The sequence below is a fragment of the Diospyros lotus genome, chromosome 8 (genome assembly GCF_014633365.1).
Source record: "Diospyros lotus cultivar Yz01 chromosome 8, ASM1463336v1, whole genome shotgun sequence".
NCBI lineage: Eukaryota > Viridiplantae > Streptophyta > Magnoliopsida > Ericales > Ebenaceae > Diospyros > Diospyros lotus.
This window is the reverse complement of record NC_068345.1, coordinates 5,952,479-5,965,133: the sequence shown is the minus strand read 5'-3', so window position 1 is coordinate 5,965,133 and position 12,655 is coordinate 5,952,479. Positions and strand designations below refer to the sequence as shown.

Genomic DNA, 12,655 nt, shown 5'->3' with positions numbered 1-12,655 from the left:
TATTAGTTGTATGCTTATCTAGTGTTTATTCATTCTAGAGATGGAAATGGCCGTTAGCGGATGTGAAGTGAGTGAATCTGCCAGTCTTTCCCTTGAACAATTAGGAAATCCTTTGGACCCTAAGAATGTTTTAAGTTTATATTATATTTTGATGTTTCATGAAGTTGATTGTAGAATTGACTACTGCAAGTTTTAGAAAGGGTGATTTGAATGGTTAAGTCCGTTTATTATATTTTAAAATCTTTCAAATGTTTTATAAAAACAAAGTACCATAATAACTTTCTATAAGTTTTTCCTTGTAATTTTTTGTATAAAAATGTTTATACAGCTTGGTTAAAGGTCATATACAATATTCTGTAAAAGACTTTTTATGCAATTTTTCTCAAAGCTGCTTGGATAAAATTTTTCATGTAAAATTGTACAAAGTTGGAGTAAAATATTTGGTCGTGTAATTTTCTTTTGGTATAAAAGTTTTGCTTGCTTTCTCGAAAGTTTGATGATTTTTTATATAGATTTAGAGAGCAAACTATAAAAAAAAATTTAAGTTTTAATGTTTTTTTTTTTTTTTTTCAATTTTGAACCCAAATTTTAATTTTACCAATAGGAGTATTCAACTTTTATTTTAGTTTAGTTTTAAACTATTTAATAAAATCATTAAGTGTTAATGTGGCATTGCACACACCACACCACCTGAGTTTAACAAAAAAGTATAAATCACCTTTGTGTTTTTCAAAATAGCGATGAATTAACTTAACTATTTTCATCTCTTGATTTTTAAATCATGTCTCTTTCTTTCACATCTGCCACCTACTCTTTTTCTTGCACTAATGTTTGGTAACCTTTCCCCTGTCATCATCTTTCTCTCTCATCACACCAAATCTCATTGAATTTAAGAAAAAACCCCAAATATTAGTACTTCAAAAACCCCAATTGATAGTGATAGATGGGGTTTCTTCAAAAATCCATATTAATAGTCATTGGATTTAACAATTTGGCCGTGATAGGAGGTAAAAGATTGTCCAGGAAGGCCAAAATGATTGTTAAAGGATTCCATCAAAAGAGGTTTTAATGACATTTCTCAATCTATAGATCTAAATTTCACTATAGCTATTTACTTTATCTAAGATAAATATATAATAATTAAAATTCTAATCTAAAAATAAAAATTTAAAATCCATAACATATTTTGATGATAGTTAATATCCATGAATTCAACCAAGTAATGATATAATTATCATAACCACCTCGCGACGTCTACGACAGTGGTACAACAAAGAAAATACAAGGAATTTGACACACAGCATATGTTTATTGATGTAGCAACTTAAGTCAATAATTATCAACTACTTTTAAGATTGAATGAAACATAAGCACGTATTATGATCGAAAATTCTGATGAAATTAGGGCACAAAAAGGGGGAAAAGAACTAGTAAAAGAGGAAATCAACCCTACCTGAGATCGTCAACCGTAGGTGGCGATGGTGGTGACGGTGGCGGTGGCGTCGCAGTGGTGGCTGGAAATCAGGTGCGAGAGAAAAGGGAATAGGGATAGGGATGGTGGTCGGTGCTTCAAGGATTTTTGGCAGAAGAGGAAAGAGGGACTGGGCTATTTTGGTATAGGGACGAAGTTTCTCCTTAACAATGCTAAAACGACATCGTTGAGTGTGGGAGTATCGGATGGTAAAATCGACTTAGGTTACTTAATTACCGGTTCAACCACCTAATTCATAAAAAACACAATTAGTTTCTTATTGGTCTTTTCTACGCATTAGATCGAACGGTAGACTAACTGTTATTTTTATAATCGCCTAATTCATGAAAATCACGATTGGTTCTTTATTGGTCTACCGGTTACTATTTTTTTAACCGCCTAATTCATAAAAAAACACAATTGATTTCTTACTGGTCTTCTCTACGTACTAGACTAAGCGGTGGACCGATTTCTATTTTTGGACCGATTTCTATTTTTGTCGACTAGTCTAATCATTCTAATCCAATTTGTTCACAATATTGGCAGAAAAATAGTGCAATATCATCTCAAGGAACATTTCTGAAGGAGAACAGGAAAAAAAAAAATTAAAACCCTAAATGCTGCCCCTTAAAATAGGAAGGGCCAAGAAGGAAAAACCGAACCTCATACTGTACAATTATTTCTGTTCTTCTCTGAAATCCCTCAAAGCATGCTTCTTGTTATAACAAAGGCCTCTAGGATACTGTCATTTATCAGTATTTTCTAAGCATACTTCTCAACTGAAGGAAGCATCTGGTTCTTAACAGGGTCTTGTACCTCCTCCAGCCATTGAAGTACCTTCCAATTACCTTCTTATAACTGGGCCTCTGCTGCACCGTGTTCCAGTACTCGGCAACATTTGGCCGGCTATTGATGTACTCATCACGCAAGTTCAAGAGTTCCAATCGAGCCAGCACGGGGATGAGCACAACATCAGCCATGGTGAACTCTTCCCCTGCTAGATATGGTGTCTCGCTCAGTTGTGTCTCCACTTCATCAAGAAGGCTTACCAGATGTTCCTCGCTCCGTCTCAGGACTTCTGGGCTTCTCAACTTGTCTTCTGTGTCGTATTCATCTCTCAGCTTACGGTGGTAAGCGCTAGCTAGATCGGGAGATTCAGCCATCCGGGCAATTATCACTCTCCTTAGGAATTTAGAAACAAAGAGACGGTACTTCTCGGGGATGTGGGATAGCGTGAAAAACTTGGGGTTCCAGTCTTGTATCTTGTTCATCCATTCAACAACTTCTCCACTGCTGAAGGTTATTTCACTGCCCGATGAGACAGATGCAATTCTCTCTATATACCTGTGCAATAGTAAAATCACATGAAAGTTATCAGAAATCATTCCGACAGCCATCATATGTTGTTTTAGTTTGAAGTTGCTTCCAATCACAGAGATTAAGAATTCTAGAGAAATTAACTCAAAAAGCATGAAAGGGCAAAACATACTGGATAATCTCTATTGTGTCGAACATAATGTGTGCTCCATTCTGGAAAACAGGAAGTTTGGCGCTTGGATTCATCCGGAAAAATGAGGAATCCATGTTCTTGCCAGTGACAGGATTGACATGGTATGATGTATAATCAATGCCCCTCTCTTCCAAAGCAAGCCTCACCTTTTGGCTATCCAAGGAATAAGGATGATGATACAGTTGCATGGCTTCGTAAACATCAACCTTGGGATGCCACAGGAAAGAAAAGCTAAAAAACTTAGGATCAACGAATCAAACTAGATCACTCAGGTTTTAAGATAATCAACCATGCGGACTGCACCAAAGTAACAAAAGTGGCTCGTAAGCAGTTGGAATTATTGAACTTCCCCTTGCCCAATGGAAGAAAATAATTCAAACACAAATTCTACATAAAGTTTGTGAAGCCAAAAGCAACAGGAGAATAGTATGGCCGTGGAAAACACGGTATAAACAAAACTGGTAATTTCTATTCACATTAAAAATGGCTATAGTAAACTTTTCTACCTAGCTTAGTTCACTCCCCATACCCGCAACACTATAGTAGGAAAAACCTTAATGATACTCCAATTACATTACATAATAAGAAAACCAGTTAAATTTATATATCAGGAAAGGTTATGATTTTGCCAGCACCCACAACACTATAGTGGGAAATACATTAATGATACTCTACTATGTTACATAATAAGAAAATCACTTTAATCTATATACGAGGAAAGGTTATGATTCTGCCAGCCTAATCTTCAATGAGATTAAAAATCATTCGTAATGTTGATCATGATTTATTTGTATAGTTTGCTTGACACTGTTTGTCGAGGAAATGGATGAATTCAATCAGTTGCATGTCTAGGGTGGGCTACTAGGGGAAGTTTCTCCCATTAGACGTAGGGCAGGATTTACTACCTGTTGGTCCTGTTCTGAACCCACCCAATTGCATCTCTAACACTGTCTCATATTGGACAATGAGCACCACTTTTCAAGACATTAAGGTCAGTACAAAAAACTCCAATCATAACAAATTTGCAAAAGAGCTAACTGATTATAATTTGTATGCCATATAAAATTTCACTAACTCCCTCATCTTTTAACGGTGAGAATAATTATGTATTTAAAAGATAATCAATTATTTTCGGTTGAAGCAATTCACAAAGGAGATATAGGATGTTAATATGGATGTGCGGTCACAAAGGAGATATAGGATGTTAATATGGATGTGCAGCCATAAAACAAATGATGATAAATTAGAAAGGAGATTATTTGCAATAAGGTTGGAGTGGTTCTTATTAAAGATGAAATGCAAGAGATATGATTAAGATGGTTTGGTCAAGGGAGAAGAAAACAAATAGAGGCCCCCTATGAAGAGATTGAATGAAATGAAACAAAAATTTAGTAAAAAGTGTTGAAGAAAACCAAGAAAATTTTGGTGAGAGACTCATAGACATTACACAAATCAGTTAAAATTCATGTAGCCAACCCACATAGTGGGATGAAGACTTGATAAGCTGTCGGCTTTGTTGTTTGAAAGCAATTCACAAAACCAACAATTTTCCCTTCTTAGTAACATATATATCCTCCACAATCAACATAATAAAATACAAATTCACACATGAAAGGGGGCAGGTCTAAAGAGTGAAAGAGGAGAATAGACATGGTCAACATAGTGATGCCAGTTATCGACTTAGGTTGTGCCCCACCTTAATAGCTCAAGTAAAGAAGAGGCTCTAATTTCATGTGTGCTCCACAAAAAAAGTTTGTCGACTCAACACCCCAATGCTTTTGCCACATGGTTAATCAACAACATTCGGGGTTTCCTAATGATTATCAAACTTGCAGACACTGCACAAGGCACTCCCAATTCTGGTTTTAGTTTCAAAAAACAAGTAGTTAGCACAAAACGGTAAAATCTAATCGAAAGCCCTAGCCTCATAGAGAAGGAAATCAAGTTCATGAGCATCTTCAAAAAGAAAAATCAACAATCTCCAAACTGCTTACAAAAAGAAAAGTAATATGAATCACCGCTAACCAATAACCACTGCTGATAGCAATCATCCTTGTTCAGATCCAAATTAACTAAAGAGCCCCAAAAAGGGATCAATTAGACGTAAAACCTTCACAGGGTTTACAGTTTATGATGCTCCACAGTCAAATACAAGGAAACTTTCATCTAGAAAACCCAAATCCAAAGCAGAATTCAACTACTAGAACAATAAACACTAACTATCCCCGACGAATTCGAACCGTCCAAACTTGAAGCAAGAGACTTCAAATTTCAATTAGAAAGAGTGGAATATGTATTCATGATCAAGAGGAGAGTGGCAAAACAGACTCACCCAAGGATTCAGGGACTCGTGGCTTCTGGATATAGAGGAAGAAGAGAAGCAACAACTCAGAAAGCAACTCCAGAGAAAGATGGAAAGAAAGTCTTTCCCTTGGGCGAAAAAGGTTCGAGGCGATTGATGAGAGAGACAGCTCCCATTATGGAGCACGACAACGTTAAAATACAATACTTACAAAGACCCCATGATGGAATCCAGTTCCCCACTCGCTCGAGTATTGATTTTATTCCCCACTCGCCTACCCAAACATGGTTTGGATCCTTTGAGCGCATGCATCAGAGTTGGTGAATTTTGAAAGAATGACAGACCGCCACGATAGAAGAGAAAGATTAGGGATAAAAGATTCGTCCTACGGGACTCAATGGCTTATAGAGTGACTCACGTGGAGGAGATAAAAATACGATTTTATCCTCGCTCATTTTATAAATTTACAAAGCTAGTCACTGTTCCCTACTCTACTCTATGCATCTCCCTTGCCATGACTACCGCATCGCTTCGTCGCAGTGCCTCTCTGTCATCGCCACCTCGTCAAGGACAAGGTGGCGATGGTAGAGATGCGACAACAACGAGGCACGACGACGAGGCGATACGACAACCATGGCGGAGGAAACACATAGAACAAGGGGGAATTCATGAGAGAGGGAGGGAGAGAGTAGGGCGTGGGGACAAACTCGTCTTTTTGCCCCTATTCGGTAAATTTGTCGGGCTTTCTAGCATTTTTCAAGATAAAAATTGGTTATTGGGATTTTTGATTTATATTTTCTGTTGAAATTATGGGATCGACCAATAGGGGCGCTTGCAATGGTGTGTTAACCAAAAAATATATATATATATAATTGATGATTTAAAATTTAAAACACAATTTATCATCCCCATTATCATGTATATGTTATATTATAATATTAGAGCTCTAATTTATTGTTCACCTCACGTAATAATTATGTTATTCAATATTAATAAAAAAATAATTAAAAAATAATTTATTATCACATTAGTATCTAATAATAGAATTATTATTTGATACGAACAACAGATTAATTTTATATAATATTATATTAATACATTAATTAATTGTATTATTTTATTACATATAAAATAATATATCATTAGAGTATGAAGGAACATCTAGTGACAATACAATAATGTCGTATTAGGATCGACTCTTCTTGTTAAATATTTTTTATTAATTATTAAAAATTTAATAAAAATACATAATATTTTCTTATTGATTAGTGTGATGTCAAGTAAGATAAGAACGCAAAATGAAGTATGAAATCTTTGTCTTTTAAGATAGAAAGTCGGCTGACATGTTTGATTCCAAAAAGGTTATATTAACGGATAATATAAAAAATAATTTTTTTATATAAATTATTAAAGATACAATTAGAGATAGAGATAGAGATAGAGATGTGGGTGGAGGAAGGCAAAATCTAAATTTACAGTTGGGATGGCAAAAGAATAATGATTTAGAGGGGCCAGCTCTTAACAAGGCAATCAATCAATCAATTTGAACTTGAGTTTTTCTTCTCTACCTCAACTGTTTTCTTTCTCTTCTTTGAAAGAAAAGGAGGAGAAGAATTTACAAAAAAAAATATCAATTTCAATCCAAATATTCCGTTGATGGATTAGTCATGACCCACTTTGCGATTCTGAGAGTGGTCCCTCAAAATATCATTTTAATATATAAAAGATAAAAGATATTTGTTTTATTCTAGGAGAGTTAAAAAAGTAACTTAACTGTTTTGTACGTTACCTTTTATTGCAAATAAAAATTATTTTTTTTTGTCTCAAACATTGAAAGAGATAAAGATCCATTCAAAGGCATTTTTTTAATAATATTTTAAATCAACTTTTTTTGGTGAGAAAGAGATGGGGGAGAAATGGAGCATTATGATTATGGCCAAGCTGTAGCTTACACAATGGGCCACGATGAGGTCCAATAGATCTCATTCTCACCGAACGAACCGGACACTATTTTGGGCCCAAGCCCACTTGAAAATCAAATGGGCTTAGACATTTTGGGCCCAAGCCTGCTTTTTTTTTAAACTTGTGTTTGGATATATAAAAATATTTCATATCACGTCATTTAAAATTTGTAGTTGTAATTTGAAATGTTTATTTTAAAAATTCTATCATTTGAATGACAGTAACACCATTTCATTTATTTATTGAGTTTAAATTTAGGGTGAATTTTGACCATTTTTTAAATGCTTTAAATGCAAATGCTTCTTAATGAATTTAGAATTTCAAATTTCGAATAATACGGTCAAATAACCCTACTAAAAGCAATTAATTTTTGCTAATCAATTTTTTTATGAGATAAGATGACCAGAAATGGGAGCTCTATTGCTAATCCACAATTTATAGATGGGCCAAGACGATATCCAATACACACTTATTTTGATCATTTTATCTAGTTTTATTATGTTCATAAAGAATTGTCCCATTTTGATCATTTTATTGACACGACTAACTTTCTTCTTGAATCAAATCTATATAACATCTTGTTTGCAATTCAATTAATCTTGTTTTAATAACGATATTTTACAAACCATTAAACTATCACATTCAATACAATTTGAGAGAGTGTTGCCTCATTAAATCATAAAAAAAGGCATCATAGCAAATTATATATAATTACAAAAAGGTGGTAAAAAAAAATTGAAATATAATCCATCAAAATGGTACTGTAGAACATAATGTAGCTACCATTGTTCACTCCACCAAACTGCTTTCAATGTGATGGACCTAATTGAAGATTAAATATCTATACTTCACATGCATGATGATGGAGACACATGCATACAAGAGCTTATAATTTTCAAGTACTTTATGCTACAAATATATGTGGCCTTCAATTACTAATCTAAAAGCAATGTGTCACCTTCGTACCATAGCCTTTTTCATGGCTTGTTAAAAAAATGTGTAAACTCCCATCTGCCAATCCAACCCAACTAACCATCTTATGATTTTGGTGCAACTTCTCTTTCCAAGTGCTAGCTAATGGGTACCCCCCTCCCTCTCCCAAATGCCCATTTGTCTGTTAACTTCAAGCAGTTATTTCTTGTTAATCTGTCACTTCCCCCCACCCAGCCGAAAACCCTAATTTGAGTTGCCATTGTTTGGGATTTTAGAGCTCCAAGCAAGCATCATAACAGGGCAACTTCCAGAACAACTGCAGTTTGTTCGAACACTTTTCCTCCTTTTCAGCACCAAATATGACCTAACCACTGGTTATTAATTAATTAATTAATGTGATCATATACACATCATGTACAGTCCAACATCTTTTTGGGGAAATGGTTGTAGAACGAACTCAAAGTCTTTGTGCTTCCCAATATCTTTTAAGCCTTGCTCCAAGCCACCATGTTTTAAGGATAATGCCAGTCAAAATATACTTTTTACTTTTTTAAGCTTAAATTATACATAATATTTTTAAAATTTGATAAAAGGATATGAATACTTAAAATATTTAAAAAATGATGCCACATTCTCTTAATTTTACTACCCCAATTACACTATATATAAACTCAAAAGAGCCATTCACGTGTACAAAAATGTATTATATGAATTGAAGAAACAAATTAATTTGCACCCTTTAACATGTCCAAGATTTAACAATGGTAACATGGCCATGTCACATGCAGACTAATTTGACTGAGCTCTTTTGTTTTGTGCATGTTTCAGTGCACATGCAGTGCCTCTGGTCCACTGCAAATTGATTAGACAAAAGCCCCCACAAAGCATCAATCAATTAATTCTACATTACATATCATTATTCTTATATGTATAATAATGCTGGCCACTGCTTTAATTCATTGCCATATGCCATCAATATCTTTAAATATTTCAAAAAGGAATAGCATATATTATATATATATATATTCCCTCGCACTACATTCATTACTTTGCCAATGTGGTAGTTGTAATCTAAAGGCCCACAAAAATCCCACGCTTATAGATTGTCATGTTTGCCATATGAGAGGAGGGTTCCTAATATAGGACTTTTCCGTACAATTATATACATATGTATATACTATATCAATTAATAGTGAGTTTTTATTTATATATAAAAATTATATTAGGTGAGTTGTGTTTCCGTATTCAAAGGTTGATGTGACCCTCCATCATATTTTAACCATGATTATTATAGCTAATGTATTTATAGAAAATGGGTAAGCAAAAATAAAGGGGTTACTTGATTAGACATAATAATTATCATTTTTATTGATTTTTTGAATATTCTAAGCATTTATTTTGAGTTTTCTATACGTTTTATTATCATTAATAGCGTTTGTTAAAATGAATAATATAAAATTGTATTAATATAAAGTTAGAATATTTTTCTAATCAAAATATAGAATGATCAAAATAAGATTGGGAAGCATTCTAATATTTTTATGAAACTGCTTGTTAAATTTTTTTAAATATATTAAAAGATATATGAGTCATTTTTTTTATCTGTAAAGTTCAAAATATCTTTATCTTGAGGGTGAGGGAGAGATAATCATATTTGAAAAATATCATATAAGAAGTTGTGTGACTTCTTTTTCAAAGGTCGACAGATAAATTTAACAAATATATTAGAAATGATAAAAGTTTGGAATGCTTTTTATATCTTGTCTTTTCTAGTTTATATTTTGATTAAGAATTACTATTTAAATGTTAAAATTTTTCTTGTAAGTATAATCTATATGACTTTTATGATAATTTAAATAGTTTGACCATTTATCAACATCACCAATGTCTAATCTAACACTTTTCAAGTTTTATTTTTATTGACTCTTTGAATATTATAGGCATTTTTCTTAAATTTTCTATACCTTTTATCACAATTTAAGTATTAGAATTTTTCTTGTAAGTATACCCATGTGACTTTTGTGATGGTTTAAATAATTTGACCATGCGTTAACGTGACCAATTTTGTGATGGTTTAAATAATTTGACCATGCGTTAACATGACCAATTTTTACGTTGATCAGTCAAATGCAACACTTTTCAAATTTTATTAATATTGGGGTAAATTTTTGCATTTTTGTTTTGAGAAAATAAACGACGACACATTAGTATAAGTAAGAAAGTTAGCAACCCAAGGTGGAGATCAACTGACAAAGAAAGAATTGTTGGGTGTTACTCTTTGGATCCCAAGTTTTGTGTTTGAGCCTTGATTAGGAAATAGTTCAGCAGATAAAGAATGATCTTAAAAAGAAAAATACTTGTCGTCTTCATATTTACGATTTTGTCGGGGCTTAAAATTTACTTATTAAATTTTTTAATTTACCTCTTTTATTAAAATTGTAAAATCGAATAATAAGAGTGTTTGTGCGACAACAACCAAAAAAAAACCAGGCATGGCACGTGAAAGACGCGCAATTGAACCGACCAACAATCCAAGAGGGGCTGAATTAGTAAATTATAGGAAAAAGAAGGGCCGATATGGAAAGGTAACATGCAAGAACACGACGAAGCAGAGACAATAAGGGGATGTTTGGTGGACCCCAATTAAATACGCCTTGAACCCCATCCCGCACGTCTCGTTTTTGCGCCGATCCCTAGGATTTGGACTTGTCCCCAAACACCTGATCTCTTGTATTTTCAGGAACATTACATTGCATTTAATCAAATTCTCTGTACCTCAACTGATAACTATAGTACATAAAAGGCAAATTTACGTTACACATTGTTGTTACAAGGATAATTAATTCCACGCCAGTCCAAGTCAAAGTAAACTGTTATTTGTAAGTAAAAAGATTGTCAAAGTAAACTGTTATTTGTAAGTAAAAAGATTTTTCTATATCATTTTGATGCAAATTTTGTTGGGCAATTGCACCAACTGGAGTTAGGGTTAGCCAGCCAACTGCTTGTTTACATTTCCTTATCAATCTGTTAAAACTGCTTTGGGGGGGGGGGGGGGGGGGGTCCGGTTAGATTAATGCAATTTTAGCATTGCTGGTAAGATGTTTATATCTTTGGTTAATGGGTCAATTTAGGCACCCAAAGTTCACTATATTTCCTCAAACCCAAACCCTCCCACCAAATATGACCCGACCATAGAGAAGTACATTTACTCTTTAAAAAAACAAAAGTCTAAAATATAGCATTTGTTTGCAGCCGAACGTGGAATGGAGGGTCTTTGTTTACGTAATTACCAACATGGGCGTGGGAAGATATAATGGCAACCCCTTTGGGAGGACTAAATTTAAGGTCGGATTTGTCCACTTTGAATATAATATTGTACTATTTGATTGACGGACGAGAGGGACATGTCTGTCCATCTTTCAGTGCACATGCACTTGTAGCCTTTGATTCAGCCCCACAACCATATAGCACCACAACCATATACTTAGGGGGGTTGGCAATAGGGTTGGCGGATCATAATTATATTGTGTTAAGCACATATATAATACATATTAGACTAATTCAAATACGATTTGTTTAATAATTGTGTCAAATTTTTTAAACTCGATACGTAGGGACGGATCCAGAAATTTATGTAGGGAAGACTAATTTTTTTTTAAAATATAAAATTACACATCACAAATTTTGGATGGGTTAATTTTTTTTTGATTGAATTATTAGTAAAATTTATAATTTTTTATATTAAAAATAATTTTTTAATATTAAAAAAATATTTTTAATTGTAAGCTATAGGAAAATTCATGCATGGATCTGCCCCTACGAACACGACATATTTATTAAACGTGTAACACGACACGACCCGTTTAACTAAACGTGTCGTGTCGTGTCACATGTTAATCTATTTAACCTTGTGTCACCTGTTAACCTATTAACTCGCTTAACCCGTTTACCTATAACATGTAACAACTTATTGAATGTATAAAAAAGCCTATTCAATACACATACAAAATCTTATTCATACACATACAACTGGCAATTGCCTTGATCGAGCACCATCGAAACTGAGCCGTGAGCACCAGCAACAACGAGCACTGAGCCGAGCAACAGCACCGAGCAACAGCGAGCTCTATTGACACCGATCAACGAGGGAAAATGAGAACGGCATAGAAAGAGTGAGCATTGAGCACCGATCAATGATGGAGGAAGAGTAACCAATCAACGATCGAGCACCACCGACATTGAAAGACTAACCATCAAGCAACAACGAGAGCCGCGAGATGAGAGAGAAGGAGAACGGTGGTAGAAACACTGAAAGATTGACCACCGAGCAACAACGAGAGCCGTGAGACGAGAGAAAAGGAGAACGGTGGTAGAAGCACTGAAAGATTGACCACCGAGCAACAACGAGAGCCGCGAGACGAGAGAAAAGGAGAACGGCGATCGAAGAAAGAGGGAGAGTGGAGAGACAAAGAGAAAT

General features: G+C 34.2%; 1 protein-coding gene across 3 annotated transcripts; it reads right to left on the bottom strand.

Moving 5' to 3' along the window:
* Positions 1–1,975: 1,975 nt before the first annotated feature.
* LOC127808888 (glutathione S-transferase TCHQD) lies at positions 1,976–5,594 on the bottom strand. 3 transcript variants are annotated; one of them, XM_052347589.1, is made up of 3 exons: positions 5,314–5,594; positions 2,961–3,332; positions 1,976–2,815 (listed from the first exon to the last, which is right to left on the bottom strand). In XM_052347589.1, exons 2-3 carry the CDS (start codon positions 3,167–3,169, stop codon positions 2,224–2,226), a joined length of 801 nt encoding a protein of 266 aa, XP_052203549.1. In that variant the 5' UTR covers positions 3,170–3,332; positions 5,314–5,594; the 3' UTR covers positions 1,976–2,223. The 3 variants fall into 3 exon arrangements, with proteins under 3 accessions (XP_052203549.1, XP_052203551.1, XP_052203550.1); XM_052347591.1 differs by having other exon boundaries at positions 2,961–3,278; XM_052347590.1 differs by having other exon boundaries at positions 2,961–3,187.
* Between the last annotated feature and the right edge of the window lie 7,061 nt (positions 5,595–12,655).